This window comes from Andrographis paniculata, unplaced genomic scaffold (genome assembly GCF_009805555.1).
Source record: "Andrographis paniculata isolate CXL003 unplaced genomic scaffold, ASM980555v1 Contig71END, whole genome shotgun sequence".
Classification (NCBI taxonomy): Eukaryota; Viridiplantae; Streptophyta; class Magnoliopsida; order Lamiales; family Acanthaceae; genus Andrographis; species Andrographis paniculata.
The window spans coordinates 2,132,169-2,151,874 of record NW_026137608.1 but is presented as its reverse complement, the minus strand read 5'-3'; the positions used below and the strand labels follow the sequence as shown (position 1 = coordinate 2,151,874).

At 37.2% G+C, this 19,706-nt stretch overlaps 1 protein-coding gene across 7 annotated transcripts; it reads right to left on the bottom strand.

Moving 5' to 3' along the window:
• Positions 1–3,581: 3,581 nt before the first annotated feature.
• LOC127264891 (probable CCR4-associated factor 1 homolog 9) lies at positions 3,582–19,469 on the bottom strand. 7 transcript variants are annotated; one of them, XR_007841852.1, is made up of 5 exons: positions 18,466–19,469; positions 16,275–16,330; positions 4,779–4,970; positions 4,577–4,638; positions 3,582–4,485 (listed from the first exon to the last, which is right to left on the bottom strand). XR_007841852.1 is itself a non-coding variant. In XM_051294467.1 (1 exon), exon 1 carries the CDS (start codon positions 19,401–19,403, stop codon positions 18,528–18,530), a length of 876 nt encoding a protein of 291 aa, XP_051150424.1. In that variant the 5' UTR covers positions 19,404–19,469; the 3' UTR covers positions 18,408–18,527. The 7 variants fall into 7 exon arrangements, 1 of the variants encoding a protein (XP_051150424.1); XR_007841855.1 differs by lacking the exon at positions 16,275–16,330 and having other exon boundaries at positions 3,584–4,216; positions 4,300–4,485; XR_007841854.1 differs by lacking the exon at positions 16,275–16,330 and having other exon boundaries at positions 3,584–4,216; positions 4,325–4,485.
• Between the last annotated feature and the right edge of the window lie 237 nt (positions 19,470–19,706).

Here is a 19,706-nt window from a genome sequence, read left to right as displayed (position 1 = left end):
TGGTGCCCACTTCTAAACCAATTACATGATGCTCACCTTCGTAGGAACATATAATTAATAATTTCAGACTATTTTGCTCCATGTCCATCGGAATCTAACGATCCAACCAATGGATGTATGAACTATATTAGGTCGTATGGGCGATTAGACAATCTTACACAGAATACACTAAAATCATATGTTCTTACGGAATTCTAGTAATATCTTGTTCCTCAATAGCAACAAACTACCCATTTCACAAAATAAATATTACCCTTAAACCCTAAATAGCAACAAAATTTATTATCAAAATCACCCAAAATAATACCCAAACATTTTCTTCCAAATAATAATTTCCCAACTAAGATATCAATACAAAAACACACCTAGGACATCTAATTTCACTGGAGAACAAGAAAGACGGGCCAGGGAATCGGTGACAGCCTTTGGTAGTTCTTCGACCGAATCAACCGACCGCCGACGACAGGGAACCGGAACAGGATTCAGAGAGTGCCCTAGGGAATTTTCCAATCGAACCAGACAAGAAGCGGCGATGTAAAACCGGGTGAACAATTAAGAACCTTACCTGTGCGGGATGTGGCTTTCGAGCTCACGGAAGAGGACAACGGATTGAGAAGAATTTTTTGCGCGAAGAGAAACATAATGAAGAAAAAAACGAGTAGGGAGGAAGAAGAAGGAAGAAGGAAAAAGGGGGGAGTGCATACAAACTTTTTATCATTAGGGACTGAATCCCAATTGATAAATGGACAGAGGGATTTATGCCCAATTGTCCGTTAATAAGTTGATGCTTTATTTTATCATAAATCAATGGAATATATAAATATGGATAGCTGCTTGTCGTGTTCATAATCTAAATAAGTTCACATCCAAAAACAAAAAAAAAAGATAACTCCATATTCTTTTATCGACGTCTATAGAAGAAAATAAATTGTAGATGAGTCGGAGCAAAGAACAAGAAGAAGCAAAATGATGTGCATTCCGGTCAGTTCCAGTGTGTTGTGGACGAAGATAATGTTTTAGAAATTACAGAATGCAGTAAGTTTTTTCTATCGATCGCAAAAGTAACGTATTGGCGAATTTTTATTACATCATATCCCTATCTTCTGAATATCATATTCTAAATATATATGCACCATAATCGTATTAGTCATTAAACGTATCAATAGTTGCACACAAGAATTATTGAATCAATGGTTAAAACAATGGAAGACTTGCAGGCTTCCATTAGTATAACTAGATACATTAAATTTATCTTATTTGTCGAATCTAATAGTTGTGCGAATGATATGTAACCTGAAATTAAAAAAAAATGGTTAACATTATTTTCTTGAGATGATTTTAGATCTTATTATATTTTTGTAGAATTTATGTAAATACTCACTTAAAAATATTAATTTTTTAATATAATTTAATTGATTGCTTTATCCAAATTTAAATGTGTTGGAAGTAAACTAATTTGCTCTTAAATTATGATCAACCTCCTGAAAATATGGAGAGTTGAAACAGTCTCCAAATTAAATCATATCCAATATTTTTTTATTATTTAAATGCCTAAAAAACATATATATATATATATGTATATAAAGGAAAGCAAGTAAATTAGTTACTCAATATTCCGTAAACCATATTACATTAAAATAAATAGCATATTTTATAACGGTGTATATCATTTGACTTTTCAGGTGACAACTATTGGACAAATGCATCTTTTTCAAACTCGAACGATGCATACAAGTCATATTGTAGATACGCACATAGATGAAGATTTTCCGTGCGATAAAAAATTTTTTAAAAAAAAGCAAAAAGTGATCATTAAATATGCAATACATTTGCTATTGCCGCAATAAAAAAGGGTACAAAAATTGCAGTAAAGTTGACCCCAATAATAAACGAACATGTTCAGAGGATGTTGCCGCTCAGTCATACATATAAGCATAATTGTGAAAAATATGTATAACATAGTCATCATTTAAACCTGACCAATATATCATAACAATGCAATATATAAATTATAAATAGAAATCATAAAATGAAATATATCGTAACTATATGTTCAACATCTCTATATGCAATTTACACTGATGTATATATGATATCTATTAAAGTTATATATAATATTTATAAATATAATGGTGAAAAATATATCTAACATAATCCATCATCTAAATCTGATTAATCTATCATAACTATGCAATATGTAAATAGTAAATATGAACCATAACATGAAATAAAAGTGTGCACAATAAGGTTTAGTATCATAAGTCTATCCTGAGTTAAACAATATATGTGTTGTGAATATACATCTTACGTGTTTGGAAACCAACAAAAAGACTTTTAGGAATGACTGTGCTGATTGTTTTTTTCTAAAAAAGACTAATCAAGAATGCATATATACCATAAAAAAATTACGCAGTATTGAAAATACAACCACCAAATCTGTTCATTGTCAATCAGCCGTACCTCTCCCCCTCCCCCTACCTCGCATGATAGGGGAATCGATAGGGAAGACGGCAAACGTGTTTGATAGAGGCTAGCGCGGCTAGAGATGTCGTCGTCAACTGCAGAGGTGTAAATAGAAGGGGAATCGAGGGCGGAGGCGGCTAGCGTGTTTGACGACATCAGGGGCGGCCAAAGATTTCGTCGACGGTGATTGTCAACTACGGAGGTGTAAACATAAAGGGAATTGACGGGGGGAGGTGGCTAGTGTGTTGTCGGTGGTCGCGGAATACGTGATTGACGGAGGCAGGGCAATGAGAGGAGGAAGGGAGCCTCTGCGTGATAAAATTAGGATTGGTGAATAAATGGAGTAGATCTTGTATTTTAGGAAATATATAGTCAATTTTATCCCGTTAAAATAAAATAATATGTGAGTTAAGAGAATGCATCATAATGCATTTGTTTGGACATTATTTGAGTAGATTATATATGGAAGACATTTCACGATAAAACTTCATAATAATATTATAAAGACATCATTTGTGATACTGTATACACCATTATATTTTGAATGTGTACCATTTTGGAAATCAATTATTTGCAAATGTTTTTACTTTTGTTTAGAATTAACTTAATTCCAAATATATCAAAAATAGTTGAGATAATATTTTCTAATTGATTTTTCTTTAATTAAATATCCTTAATTAGTTTTTTAAATTACTAAACATCCCCGATTAAACTCAACCATTGAATTGTCAATCAAAATAATCCAACGAATTAAAAAAGAAAATCAGTATACTCCAGAATTTTGTATAACATCAAGATAATACTAAAATTCCATATACATATATATATATATATATATATAAGAGAATCCATGAATGGAAGCCGACATGGGCTGGCTTAACCTGGATTGAGACGAGACGCAAGCAAAACTGAATAAAAAGAGAGTACCTTACCCAAAGAAATCCTCCAATGCAATAATATTGTCTTGTCTTGCCTTGCCTTGCGTTGCTGGAATTGAATTATATATTTATATAATTTATTTGTACCTGTGCTTTCAATGCAATATAATCCAAACATCATCGTCATCCATATATCACTCCCGCACAAACCAAACATAATTCTTTTTTATCCTAAGAATTAAGCATATTTCAAGTGATTTTCACAACCAAGAGCAAGTTTAAAATAGGCTATTACAAAATAATAATACATAGAAATATATGATTTCTTTCGGAGTAAACTCTAATAATAACACCAACACAAATGCCATTGCCAGTCAAAAACAACTCAAAGAATATGGGATCATCCATCCATTCATCTGTCACTGTGGGGATAATAAAACACACATAAATGGGGCAAGGAATACCATTACTTTTAAATGGCTCCCCTCACTATGCTGTGTTCAGCTCAGCTCAGCTGGCTAAATTGCTCGGAATGTTGTTGAACATGGTGTGCCACATATAAGCTCGGAACAGCACCATCCCTAGCTCCACATGGCTCCAGTTAAGGTGCTGGATTAACATCATCATTTCTTGGAATTCAAGCTTCTGTAGCTTGTCCGACCACATCAAAAGAAAGCTGGCAAATACGTAGACAAGAAACTCTGGTAGCGCATAAACGAGTAACAAGATGAAAATGGAATCTCGTAGAAGGCGGCCATCGACCATGTATCAATACTACCCTCCAGGTATTCTGACAAGAAACCAGCAGCAAGAACAAGTATGTGTCTGTTGTGTGACCCACCCCTTTCCTCACCATCATTGTCGCCGTCATCTGCCTATGTACAATACAAAGAAATAAATACTCACATCAAATTGTTGCCTTGCCTGCAGCCTTATTATACCTTATATTAAATTATACTACTAAGAAAGAGTGAGGGAGGGACCATTTCCTCCCAACCCTCCTACTGCATGCATGCTATGGTCCTTAGCTTAGCTTGTCCACCTGATCCACACATTCCCGCATTCATTCGGACCCACCCTAACCATCAGAAACTCACACAACAATGGTATAAGAGCACCAAGGGCCCCAAACCTGCCATTGTCCCTGTCATTCCAGAAATTGGACTCTAAAACCATCAGAATCTGCACACATGCAACAAATGAGCACTGGGTGGATGAAGACCTGTATAGCTTACCCTTCGGTATGCATTGTGACAGTACTCAGTAGTAAGTGATAAGTAGCTTCATAAACATTGCACTGTGTCATCAAAAAAAAAAACAAGAAAACAACCTTAGTAAGATTTCCTCCAGACAGAAAACCAGAATTGTCACTGCTTCTCTTTGCTTCTAAAGAGTTTGTAACATGAATTAATATAATGTACACTTTTTAGAATATACCTGAGAATTGAAGAGCGGATTCAATTTAAAATCCAGAATCACATAACTTTGTAAGCTAAAATCACCATATACTCAAAAGTGCAAGTGCTTGACAAAGCCATTTCATTTGCTCCATCATTTGCCCTGCTTGAAATTTGCTGCTTCAAGAAGCTATGGCAGATAGGTTAAGAATCAACAGATCCTTAAGGTTTCCTGTATTTGAATATCAATACACTCAAACAGTTATGATACCATATTTCACTGAATCAATCTTTGAAGGGGAAAGGCCACTATCTTTCAACACTAGTATCAATATAAATGCATTAGTTAAATCAGACTATAATACTTATATGGATATAATCCCCACTGATATAAAAATGCACTTGCAGAAGGTTTAGAACTCCCTTTTGTCATCTTCATCCTCAAAACCTAAAAATTGCGGGAGCCTCACAGCACATCAAAAGTATCAAAATTTTCAGGTTGTTCAGTATCAAATACGCGGTAAGTGATGTTCAGTACACACAGTCACGGTTCAACCAAACACAGGCTTTTTGAGAAATTTCTTGGATGTCCATATGCAGCAAAATACTACGTGCATATTATTTATAAGTATTAGTTTTTCTGAGAGAGGCATGCTCCAAATTGTTTTCTTGAAAAGGGTATAACTGTTGAGGACCAGCTCACCATAGTGAATATACGCATCAGCAATCCTACATTATGGAAGCAGCGGTGAACAAAAGAAATACATAGAATGAGCAGTTGCTTGTTTAGGTTTTGGAGCCAGCTTGAACATAGAAAAACTAAACCAGTTAACATCATTGACACAAGTTCTGTTGAAGATGAGAAGTAACTGCTGGAGTAATCTGTCATAAGATTACTCCACTACATCTCTTAATTTTAAAGAAAATATTACCCTGATCCCTACACAAGTTTACCCATATTGTTTTCCTACATTCCCCCTCAAGTTGATGAATATAGATCTTCCATTCCCAACTTAACAACGTTCTCATGAAACTAGTTGTTACACAATCCCTTTGTATCTAGCTTTTATTTAATGAAGCGCCTACCTATCTCTATTTGCTTTGTTCGATCATGTTGCACCAAGTTGTGGGCTATACTTATAGCTAATTTGTTTTCATAATATAGCTCATCAAATCTTCAAGTCTTCGACGATCATTTCGACCCATAATAATTCGCATACCCCTGCTGCGAAGACACTGAACTTTACTTCAACGCTTGACATTCCTACCACACTTTGTTTCTTGCTTTTCCAGGATATTTTCTCCAAGAAAGGTACAACAGCCTGAAATAAATTGTCTGTTGATTGAAGATCCTGCAACCGGATCTATAGCAAAAGCTTTTTTGAATAAAAGTCTCAGATACCATTCTTTTCTAATGCATCCATTTCTGCTTATATAGAAAGTCTCCATTATTTCTTTGACAATGCTTTAGAAAAGAGTTAGGAATGAAGATCGTGTTTAAGGTGAAAGGAAGCTTTGATGGATAGGAGAAAACCTTTGAAAGGACACAAAGTGAGACAGTGGGTGTAATGATCCTTTTGTGCATTCTCGAGTTTTTTTTCGTTATAGCAATATGCAGATGAAGGTCTTCGCCAAGATTAAAAAGCTTTAAGGCGATTTGGACCTAGAAGGAAGGTTTGTTTTAGGATAAGGTGATTAAATCACTATTACCTCATTTCCTTAACTTTGTTGAAAAGCTTGTTCTTGGCCTACAGAACTGATGAGATCTTTTTTCTTTGAATACACTTTGTCAAACTGGAACAGTCAAGATTTTATGATCTTTTAACATGTCAAATTAGAGAATTAACTCATCTTGTGATTTTAATTTGGGTGACTAAGTCTAATTTAGGTAACTTCGAAATTGCAAATTTTGTCACCTTAGGTGTATCTAACTCCCGCTGAATGTACAGATTGGATCAAGCGTTTTTTTTTTTTAATAAATGTAACATCAGCTGAGGAGGGGATTTCTAGTAGGTGGATGATAGATAACATTGTTAGAAATAATTAAGTTTCTACAAAACGATTTAAACATGAAATTTGTATCACAAGTAATCACGTTTAAATTATATAAATTAGAGGAAGTAAATACGAAAATTAAACAAACCTCAAGTCATTGCTATAATCAAATATGTGGTTCAGATCTTCTTCTTCAAGAAAGTAGTAGGTTGGAACCCTACGAAAATGTTAAGAAGGTGTCGCCTGACCCTTGCTCTCAAGTAGTGATGGTGTATTCTAATTTATGAGAATAGATTTAGTAACCCGTATGTGAGAGTATATATAATTAAAAGAAAAACCGTCCATCACGATTTTTCTGTCCTTCTCACGTAAATTCTCAATGTGATTACTTAGGAGAAAAAAATAGACCACAATTTATGGTTAGTTTTATTAGTTAAGATAATCTAAAAAATAATCAATTGATATATATCTAGATTAAATATTCAAATTAAATTTGATTAATTAATTAATTAATTAAACTAACATTCTCCCACTTGATCCACTCAAACTATCACAAACATAACGAGAAACTTTACATACGAATCATTGCAGTAGGTTTCTATAACTTTACATACATAAGACTTCTTACTGCTAAAGCATAAGGGATATTTCTCATGTGTTCCCTTTCAAAGTCATTTTTTCGGACACTGACTCAAATCAAGTTTGTCACCCCTCACAATGGGAGCTACACTCAGTGAACAATCTTTCATATTAAATTTTTCTAAAAATTTCTTGATATAGGCTTTTAAGACAAACCCAAAATGCCTCGATGTCTATCTCCACGGATCTTAATGCCAATGACATAAGATGCCTCTGTCATATCTTTCATATCAATGTTCTTTGAAAGAAAGTGTTTCACCTCATATAACATCTTTTTATCAGTAGTTGCAAGCAAAATATCATCCACATACAACACAAGGAAGCAAATACGACTCTCACTAACCTTCTGGTATATACAGTGATCCACGACGTTTTCTTCAAAGCCGAATGAAGAGATAACATCATCAAATTTCAAATACCATTGGTGGGATGCTTGTTTCAATCCGTATATGGATTTATTAAGCTTACGGACTAAATTTTCTCCACTAGAGCCAATCCTTCACGTTGTTTCATATAAACTTTTTCAATGGTGGATTGCTCTCTGAATCAATTGGTAGGAGAGAAGGTGTTAAACGGACTGCTATTTCGAAATCCTTTGGAAATCGAAGGAGTGCTTGTTGGTCAGGCAGACAACTATCAAACTGCAGCTACTGCAAACAATCTGGACACTAGGAGTTGGACTATGATCGAATCAGACAAGATTTATGGCTGGGTAGAAAAGTATTTTGGCCATCAAAACAAGTGAAGAACAAAATTATGGCGAGACTAGTGTGGAGGCCTAAGGTGAATCAAGAAGCATGTCTAGTTGCTCTCTCCAAGCAGAACATGGGAATGGAGTCCGCTAATGTGAACTGCCACAATGAATTGTCTGAGTTAAGAAGTCAAAATTCAAGTGATGACGAATCTGAACTAAAGCACGGCACAGATGGATTGGATTTGATTGATGTAAATAAGGGGGATCAGATTGCGTTTGGACATCTCATGAACAACCCCACAGGAGCAGCAACCTTGAACCACCAATAAAAATTCTCACCAAAGCCAACAAGAAGCATTCACCAGAGCATATCCTTGGAGACGCTCACTGTTGCACATCCAAAATCGATCTGAACAATGTTGTTGAAGGTTCAGAAAATAGAGTGTGCAGTCTTGATCATGTGCAGATAGCAAAGCAACTGGAAGACATTCAAATCAAAGCCTTGAATTCACGACGGAATCTTTATATATGTTTCTTGCAGTAATGGGTGTTGTCTTGGAAGAGTGGTCGAGCGCGAAAGTGTATCTGTGCAGCAAAAGTGGTCATCATCCTAACCAAATGAGTATGTTTAGTATTAAAAGTTTGGGCGCATGCTTATGGGAGATGTTCTAGGTGTTGGCGAAATCAAAGAGGCTCGGGACGCGATGCGTGAAGCATTTGAAGGAGATGATAAGGTTAAGCGATCTAAGTTGTAGATGATCGAGAGAGAGTTTGATAACCTACTGATGAAAGATGAGGAAACTGTATTTGAGTACAGCACAAATTCAAGAGTGTTGTAAGTCATGCTCACAGCTTGGGGTTAGCATATGAAGAAAGGAAATTCGTATTTAAAATGATGCGTATTTTGTCGGAGAAGTTCTACAACAAAGTGTCCACTCTTGAAGATATGGAGAAAACCGAAACAATGTCACTAAATGCTCTTATTGAAACCTTGCAGACCTATGAGATGAATTATATCAGGCAGAATCCTAGACGGTAGATTGCATTGTTGACAGAAGATGTAACTACTGAGAAGGAAGATGATGAACTTGCACTGCTCTCAAAGAAGTTGTCTAAGATGCTTCAAGATAGAAAAGCTCAACAACTTCGTGGAACTGGAGGGCATACTGGTGGAGTGAATTATGCAAAATAAGTCAATAAGGGTCCAGTTCAGAATACTCATAAAGGAAATGGTTCAAAGAAATTCAAGGTGACCAAGAAACCCACAGTACATGATGACATAATTTGTTACGGCTGCAATGGATATGGGCACATTCGATCAGAATGTGCAACTAAAAGAAAGGATAAAAAGGCAATGGGTGCCACATGGAGTGATGAAGAGTCTCAATCAGGACAAGAGACACAAGATGAAGGAGTGGCATTCACAGCGCATGATGATGAAAAGGTCGAGGAAAGTGCTATAGCTGGTGACACAGAGATGAACTGTCAGGAGCTAATCGAAACTTACAAATTAGTCGTTGCCGAACAGAAGACTCTCATCTTCCAAAATAAGAATCTGAAGGCATATATTGGTCAATTAGAAAAGAAAAATAATGCAATGATGGAGGTAAATGAACAACTCACCAACATGAATGATGAGTTAGCTAAGGATAATCAAAGATTGTCACTGGAGTCAAGTGAGCAATTAAAGAAAATCAGTTTACATGAGAGTGAAGGAGAAATTCTTGGAAGAAATTCATCGCTTGATGAAAGGAAAAGAAAAGTTGGATGAAGTGTTGAGCGTAGGAAAGGCACATGGTGATCTCAGCGGAGTTGGATATGCCTATGGTGCTGGAATATCTCGTACTACATTTTTTAGAGGTGGGATACTTACAGGTAGAAGCTTGGAAGCATCACCAGAAAAGAGAAGTCAAAAACTAAAATGAGAGGAGATGAGCAGAACGTCAAATGGATGACTCGTCTGCAAGCAAACTGTTACTACTGCAGACAACATGGTCATGAAATACTGAGGTGTAAACGCATTATTCAGGATCTATATTTAGGAAGAAGAGTCCATTGGCCATCAAAAGCTCTAAAGAACATGATGTTGAGTAAACTTGAATGGAGACCAAAGAAATCTAGCGGATGTCTAGTTGAACTCTCATCTCAAGGTGTTGAAAAAAACAGAACATGGTATTTCGAAAGTGGATGCTCAAGGCATATGACTCATCAGAAGGGACTCCTCACTAACTATCAGAAGTTGATTGTGGAAATGTAATGTTTGGAGATGGCATCACAGGCAGAATCACAGGTCATGGGGATTTGAAACTAGATGGTGTACTTGAACTGCAAAAAGTATACTATATTGCAGAACTAAGCATCAGTCAACTATGCGATAAAGGTATGGAAGTCAAGTTTACAAAAATAGGATGTGAGGTTTTGAGCAAGGGGGAGCAAGTACTGAATGGAGTTTGATCGAAAAATAATTGCTACGTACTCTTTCAAACTCCAAAAATGGCATTGATGACTCAAAAGGAAGATCTCGCCTTGTGGCATATAAGGCTTGGCCATGTCAACTTTCAAAATCTTGTCAACATCAGTAACCTGGGAGCAGTTCGTGGACTACCAAAGATGTCTAACTCAAAGCCTATAATATGTGGTACCAACTGAAGTCGCAAGCATTGGTAGGAAGAGATATATTATGGTCACTGTCGATGATTATTCTAGATATTCTTGGGTAAGTTTCTTGAGGGAAAAATGTGAGGCATTTGAAAACTTCCAGGTGTTATGCGAGCAAGTGTCTAATGAGAAGGGGTCCAAGGTCATTAGGATCAGAAGTGATCACGGCCGAGAGTTTGAAAATAAGTCATTCGAGGACTTTTGCAATCAAAGAGGAATTATACATGAATTTTCAGCTCCCAAAACTCCTCAGCAAAATGGTATTGTTGAGAGGAAAAATCAATGTCTCCAAGAGATGGCCAAGAGCATGAAGCATGGAAATGAAATTCCAAAGAATCTATGGGCTGAAGCTATAAATACTTCATGTTATATAATCAATCGAGTCTTCTTGAGGCCGCACGCATCGTCCACACCATACGAGATGTTGAAAGGTAAGAAAACTAATGTGAGCTACTTCCGAACATTTGGATGCAGATGTTAAGTTCTGAAGGATATGAGTTTTTTTGAAAAAACTTGATTAAAAAAAAAAGGATGAGGCAACTCTTGGGGTATTCCACAATTACCCGAGCCTGTCGTGTGTTAAATTTGAGCAACAAGAAAGTGATAGAGAAGGTCAATGTGAGATTCTATAACGAGCTAATTGATGAAAGGAGTCACAGCTCCGATGATGAAGAACCGAAATTTGAACAGAAGCAGATTGGAGAAAGTTTGGATATAATTGATGGAAGTAAGGGGAAGTCAGACTGTGTTCAGACAAAAGATGAACGACCTGCAGAAAGCAGCAATTCTGAGCCAGAAGCAAAATCTTTAACCAAAGCCTATAAAAATCATCTACCAGAGCTGATCATTGGGGATCTTTACGGGCCAAGGGTGACAAGAGAAAAAAAAAATTAAATGTGCGAACCGATGGATGGGACAAATGTACAGCTCGTTGCATATCAGATTGGGGCACAATACCGGTGTATCACATCTTCAAAGGAATCGTGTTTCCGCACCCTAGTTTGTCTCTATTGACGAGGATCACATGGAACCTAACACTGGTGTAATACCCCGTAAAATAATCACCGGAAGTTTGCCGGAGTCGGACAAATTTCATTTTGGGCATAATTTATTTTGGTCTTTTAGTGTAATAAATTAAAGAGTTAGGTTTAAATTAGAAGTAAAAATAGAGTTTGAGCCAAAGTATAATAAAATAATTAATAAAGGACTAAATATGTCATGTTAAATAAAAGAATAAAATAAAATAAAATAAAATAAAATAAAAAAGGAGCAAGCACGCCCGCCAGCGCCGCCGCCAGCCCCCTGCTCTCCCTTGGAGTTCTTCTTCTCCAAAATTCTTCCTTTTGGTCTCTCTTCTCTTGAGGTAAGTGGGATTAATCTTAGATAGACTGATATGTTCTAATCCCTAACCCTTCTATTGATATTTTTTTCAATATTCTTGTCAAATGTGTTTGCCCTAAAAGTGTTAGGTTTTGCCAATTTCTTCTAGAAAGTTGATTATAATGTTTATGTGAAAATTATTATTGAATTCTAAATTGAAAATCGTGGAATTTATGGGATGGGTTTGAAACCCTAGTTTTGCCCTAACCTAGTTATGGTTTTTGGAAAAAGATTTACGATTATATTTAAATATTATGATTTTTGGAATTAGATCATGTCTATTGTGATTGAAATATTTTTCAAATGTTTATTTGGCGAAATAAAGTGAGATCATAACGGACTTGTTGGGTCTAATATCCTTCTTTGCATGGTTAAATGTTGACAATTGGAATATTTTAAGTTTAAAACACTTTTTGAAATTTGCCTAAGAGCATGTTGAGTATTTGGTCAAATTGGTAATTGAAACTACCCGTCGAGTCCGATCAACTCGTTGATTGTTTGGATGATAAGGCATAGCCTTCCACCTCTGTGCCTTGCAAACACATGAGGGTATACCGGTATTTTAGGATAACTAGCTAACCTTGAACTAGATCCCGAATGGGCTAGGTCGAGGGATCGAGATGGCGGGTTCCCTTTTTGGGTGATTCCGAGGTGCCCGTCATTCACGATGAAAAGGTCTTTAGACCGTCATCCGTGATGGAGGGTTGGATTGCGTACAATCCCCTCTTGGTATGTTATATTGGAGACTAGAGGGTTGTGGGCCGTATGACGCCCCTCGCAAACTAATAATAAATTGATTTACGTGTACTTTGGATTCCGAACCCTTATGTACACATTGTGGAGTTTCCTTTGAGGGTTATGACCCCATATTTGTTATATGATATTATGTGACGTGTCATACGAAGTAATAAGGTTGGAAAACCGGGTCGAGCCGGCCCTGATTAAGGCCTAGTGGAGTTTTCTTCGTGATGTGCTCATCGCTATTATTTGAGAATGAAAAGGAGGTATAAGGGAGGCGCTAAAAGACTCGTGTGTGTGAGTTCCACTTATGTGATACGTGTCATTTTATTCGACTATCTTCTTCAAATGATTTTGTGGCATTATACCGTATTAATTTATCTTCGATTAATTGCGCTTACTTAACCGTTGTGTTGACCCTCTTCTTACGATTCTTTTTGTAGGTGATCATGCTTCCATTATGCCTAAGTGATGCATTCACGTCAAATGATCCATCGGGGGGAATTAGAACTACCTTACCTTCTAAAATGTTTTAAAATTCATTGATTGTGTTTAAAGACTAAAGCCTTTTGAACTATCTTTAATTTATGTTTTTTATTCGAACTTTATTTATTTAAATGATAAATCGGTGCGCTTTAATTCTAAGTCCTTATTAGTTGTTGGTATTTATTATTTAAGTCTTAGAGCCACAACGTAGGACTCGTTGGTTGATGAACGAGCCTTCCGGTGTGGCGTGGCGGTGACGCTCCGATTTGAGCCAGCCGGGATGTTACAACTGGTGTTTCAAATGTCCCGGTTTCTCACACTGAGATTCCAGACATCAATGTTGTCCCTTCGGGTGAAGAGTTGGAAAATGTAGTCTCTGGGGAACCTGTCGAACAACTCCCTGTTGTGAGCCCAGAGATTAGAGAATCTGATGGTGGACCAAGCACTGAACCGACAGAGCAAGATAACGAGATGGATGATACTCTTCTTTTTACGAATTTGAGAAACATTCGAACTCGATCTAGGGGTTGTAAATGCCATCGTGCAACCTCCGATTCGGCGCCGGTGAGTCCTCTGTCCTATCTCTGGATGTAGTTGATGTTGTGGATGAGAATTTATTTACTGTTGAAGCCGTGAAGTATATGCATGATATATATGTTCACCGTGTGTTCATACCTGAGGTACGATTTGATGATTCTTAATATAAGGAACTTGTATTTGAGACCTATTTAAAGGATAAAAAGCTAACATTCTGGGCGAGGTCTCTTAGGGAATTTTGTCCTTCTCTGGTCCGTGAGTTGACTTGAGACAAAGTGCTGGTAGAATTCAGTGAGCAATTCCAGGTGTCGGGAGTCAAGTTATGGAGGATGATGGTGAGGCGAACTTGGACGATGGAGAGTCCGACAACTCTTTTGATTGATGTCTCCCGAAGGGGGAGATATATCATATATCAGGAGGAAAGATGGCATGACCTGAAGTAAGTTGTTTTTAAAGTATTGGTATATGGTGTTTATGTATGGGCTAATTATATTATGAACTTGGACTACCTTGGTATTTTGCATTTTGTATTTTGGTTTCGTTGTTTTTGTGATGTATGTGCGTTTTGAGGTGGTTAGGTTATGTGACATTGTAAAAATCTCATGTAAAATCTTTGTCCTTGGGTGGAAGACATCAACAAAAAAAGGGGAGATTGTTGTTATTGGTCGTTTGTTTGGATTTTGGTTGATGTCGGCAGCCAGTCTGGACAACATATGGACTTCAATTGAGGACTGGGCCTTCGTCATTTTAATTGAAGACTGGGTCTTCGTCATTTCAACCCAATTGTTTAGGAGGCCCATTTAGCCTGTGTCCCAGAAACGGATTGATGATGGTGAGTGTGGTCCAGGTGCTGAGGTGTCCTGCAAGTGAAACAAAAAGAATCTATTTGGTTTCAACAGATGAGTAAGTGAGAATTCGTAAGAGTTTGTTAGATTATGAAAATGTGTGGAAATGCGAGATAAGAAAGATAATAAAAAAAAAAGAGGGGGTGTGAGAAAAATCAAACATTGAGAATGAGGGGATTCGGGGATAGGTTGAGTACGGGAAATCGTCAAGAAATTGGTAGATAGATTTCTTGATTGTATACCTCAATTGTATCCACTTATCCTGTGCTTCAATGGTTTTAGTAATGAGTTTTGCCTGGGATGGAACCCCCCAGATGTAGGCTGGTGCAGCCAAACTAGGTTATCATTTCGTTGTGTTTCTATTGTTCTTAGTCACCAGTATGTCCATTCGCAGTTCGATCGTCCAACGAACAACCAGTCTGTGCTAAGGGATTTTTCTGTGTTGATTTTTTAAGTTTGTTGTTGTTGTGCGTAAGTTACTCGTTTTTCGGGGCCAACAGTGGAGAACTGAATGATCAGCATGCTGGTAAGAGCCTTATTAGACTTACGAATTGTTCGTCAATGGCCTTCAAAAGCTCTCTGACATTATTATGTTGATCGACAAATGCACGGATACCAGCAGATATCTTGGTCTGTATGAGCATCATGGAATGACGGTTAGATCTCTCCTACCGCTCATAGAGATCAACATCATCTGGCTCGCTGGTTTCAGTAATAATTGGTGGTGCATCTTTCCGAATAACATAATCAATGTCCATCTAGTCTAAATGAAGGAGAATTCTCTCATTCCAGATTTTTGTAATTATCACCAGTTAATTCGGGAATATCATACTTAATATCAGATAAATTCATAGGATTAAATGCTACAAAATTAAATGTACATGATCATCAATAAACGAGACAAATAAATTACATGTTCTAAAGTTTTTCTCAATTAGATTCAAACAAAACCTAACAATAAACTATCATATTGCGTTCCTTTTCTTAATTTCTATGGGTAGATTAAGAAATACAATTTGATATTTTATCCTAATTAATCATATAAATATATCAAGACTTATGTGGGTAGATCTCATCTCTTTGTACATGATAATTACAATTGATTTCTATTGACGTGATTTCAAATAAATTATAAATAAATTTTAATTAATCAAGGATGTTAAGGCTACTCCGAGTTAATTAAAATTTAAAATAAATCCTAAACATCATAAATATATAATCTGAAGTTCATATAAATAAATATATGCATGATCAACTCAGACCAGCATAGCAACATGCTTCAATTAAAATAAATAAATAAAAGGGTGCAAACATCTTCGAAGTAAAATATTCTGCACACCTCATGGCTTATGCTGCATACTTCACCAATAAATATAATTTTCACATAACATAATTAATTTAGTGAGTCAGAAGTATGTAGCAGTTGCTTTAGAATTAAATAAGTCATGCGATTAATTATCGTAAACGTGCTTCATTATAAATATTTAAACATGAAATTTGTATCACAAGTAATCCCATTTAAATCAAATAAATTAACGGAAACAAATACGATAATTAAACAAACCTCTAGTCATTGTTGTAATCAAATATGCGCTTCAAATCATATTCTTCAAGAAACCCCTAAGAAAACGTTAGAAAGGTGTTGTCAGACTTTGGTCTCAAGTAGCGATGGTGTATTCTAATTTATGAGAGTAGATCCAATTTCCACGGTTATGGCTATGGATATGAACATTTTATTCATATCCATATCTATATTTTTATCTATATCTATATATATATCCATATCCATATCCATATTCATATCTATGATTTAGTTAGTTAGGAAAAAATTACGGGTTGCCGCCGCCGCTAGTCCCAACAGCCGCCGCTAGTTCCATCAGCTGCCGCCTCCTATCAAATGCTAATTATACCGAAACCTTATTTTTCTTCTACTTCAATTTGAGTTATCTTTTCAATCAACCAACACAATAACCATAATCCATCTCCCAACAGACCGGCGACTCCAACAACGGTGAGAGAGCCGCCGTACGCCGCCACACGTGCCCTCATGCGCCGTCACCGGTGGACACCCATGTTCGGTTTTAGCCATTTTTTGAACTTTTTTCCGGTGGTTTTTTCAGACACGCGCCTCACCGGTGCGTTCCTCTCCTCAAAACGCGTCGGATAAAGTCGCTTTCCCCGCCGCCGTCGCGCGTGAGACACACACCTCCGCCGCCACGTGTCGTCAACTGTCCACCGAATTTTATCAGAGTTTTTTGTGCTATTTCTATTGCTGATCCATTTAAAATTCAAAATTTTCAAACTATTACTACCGATAAATTATGAAGTGTATCCAATTATAAGTCATGGGTTGCATCTCTACGACTTTGGTTTAAAGAACAAGGCCAATCTGACCATCTTACAAAGAAAGAGTCAGAAATTAAAGAACTTCGATCTAAATAGGCAAAAGTTGATGCCCAATTATGTGCCTTGTTATGGAGTTCTTTGGATACAACCATACTTCCCACATATCAGTCATTTGAGACATGCTATAAAGTTTGAGATAAGACTGCTTCCATTTACAGCAACGATATTCAGCTCTACTATGATATACTCTCCAGTCTCGTTTTACTTAAAGATCACATACTTGATCTTCCTACTTATGTGAGTAAACTAGAAGCTATTCGTCAGGAGTTTCGTTCCCTATTTCTACCAGTTCTGCAAATCCAAAGGTTGCTTCGAACAAATTTTTTGCCATATTAGCTCTTGTTTACCTTAAGCCTGAACTTGATCATGTTCGAGACCAGATACTGATGTTCTTGTTCACATATTACGACTCTCCTCTAGCAATAACACCCCTATGGCTATCCCATCTACTAATACTATAGTTCAACTTTGGTGTCTCAAAATCCTCGCTTCGATAATCGTGATAAAAATCGTGGTGGGCAAGGAAGTCAAGATCGCAATAGAAGACGTCAACAATGTAGTTATTGTCACAAGATGGGACATACACGAGATGGTTGCTTCATGTTACATGGACAACCCCCTTGCCGACAAATGTTGTTGCTATTGATTCCCCTGGAAATTTATCTGGCAGTATTACCTAACGTGAAGTAGATTATGCTGCACTCCTTCAATATCAAGCATCTAAGCATGGGTCCTAAATTTAGGTGCAACCGATAATGTGTTTGGTAATCCCTTTATTTTCTACCTTTCATCCATCAACTTAACTAACTCCATGTTTCCTTATTTGGATGCACCACTAATGACTTCAATCTGCAAGAATGGTTAAAGAAACAGAAAAGGAAAACTTAAAACTAGTTCAATACTCACCCATAAGTCCATAACAACCTTAAATATAATAAACACCAATTTTTTCATCATGCTAAACGCAGCAGCTCAAGACCACCAATGACTTTCAGTAATATGAACGTAAAAATACAATCCAACAACTCACTAAAGCCATAATGGCACAAAAGATTCACCCAATTCTCAAACTTGGGCTTCCAACAAAAGTACACTATGTATGAAAGGTTTCGATTCTAACACAGAAAACAATCTCTTACCTACTTCAAAGTTACATAGCTGCTATAAATCAAACAGAGTCTCATTCAACCTAAACATTTATTTTTCTTTTGGTTCATTTTATATTTTCTTTTTCTTTTTATCAGAAATTGAAAGGCATGAAAAATCATAAGTGGCCAATAAAACATCATGATTTAATGAGAAAATAAACTGGCTTCTTTATTGATTTGCAAGATAATTTTATACATTACCTCCCAAATCATGCTTGTAAAACATCCATTCATAACCATCATCATCCAGCAAAGAAAGCCATTCAAAGACAACCATCGATTTCTAAACCATAAAGAACACCAGCATACTCATCAGGTAGGCCACCTGCTTCGATGCTAAAATAGACTTCCCTGATCCTCTCAAATGCATGCCATGTCATAAGGCTATCAGACCCGGCCTGGTGGCACTTCCCCGCAGCACGGACCACACTAAGAGCCTGCGCCACCCTATCCAACCCGCCGTGCAGGCCCTCGCAGAATCTCATCAAATGTTTAACATCATATACGCGATGACCAAATATGACCCTCAGCAAGTTGAGAAACTCCGGAAGAGTAGATGGAAGGTCCTGACCGGTGATGGCTCTAATGAGATAGCTGAAGTCGTACCCACTGTGGAAAGTGATGTAAGTAACATTGTCGTTGCAGAGCAGACCGGAGGATATAAGGAGCTCGGCGAAGCGGTAAGTGGAGACGCCGTGGCGGATATTGGATTCGAAATTGATGCCCTGCTTGCTGAGAAGGTCGATTGAACTCGGTGCGTGATCATCGTGCATTACATCGAAATCTCTGAAATTGAATTCCCAAATGAAGCAGTAGTCGTTTAAGCCAATGTCGGGTAGGTTTCCAAAGGAGTCAGCAAGCGTGATCCCGACTTGGATGAGCTTGAGAGTGTCGGCGTTGGACTTGAGGGTTTGATAGTGGTCGGTGGGGTCGGTGTGGTGGTGGTGGTGACGGTAGACGATTCCAGGGAACTCGGTATCCATTGAGACAAAGTTGAAGCGGTCGATGAGGCGGCGGATGAGGGAGAACTCGAAGTCCAGGTTGCGCGACCATACGGACCGGATCACGACTTGCTTTTTTGAGGTTGGAGGAATGAATATGAGAGGCAGAGGAGGAGGATCGTCGGGTGCGGCGGGCATAGCGGCTGCTGATCCAGATTGGAAAGGGCGGCCGAGCAGATTTCGGCGGAACTCACTCCATCACTCACTCACTCGGATTGAGATTGAGCCTAGTTATAGTTATTGTTGAATTGAACTAAATTTTTTTTGGAAAAAATAAATTTTGGTTCAAATATAAAAAATTTATCAATTTTGGTCCCAATATAAACAATTTTTATCAATTTTGATCCCACTGTTAAAAAACTAATGGAAATTGCTGACGTGGATATGATGGAGATGATTTGGTAGTTGACCTGGACCATTTACAATTATACACGGTCATGT

Coding starts and splice junctions, on each gene's coding strand:
- LOC127264891 (XM_051294467.1), bottom strand. CDS start 19,403: ATGCCCGCCGCACCCGACGATCCTCCTCCTCTGCCTCTCATATTCATT.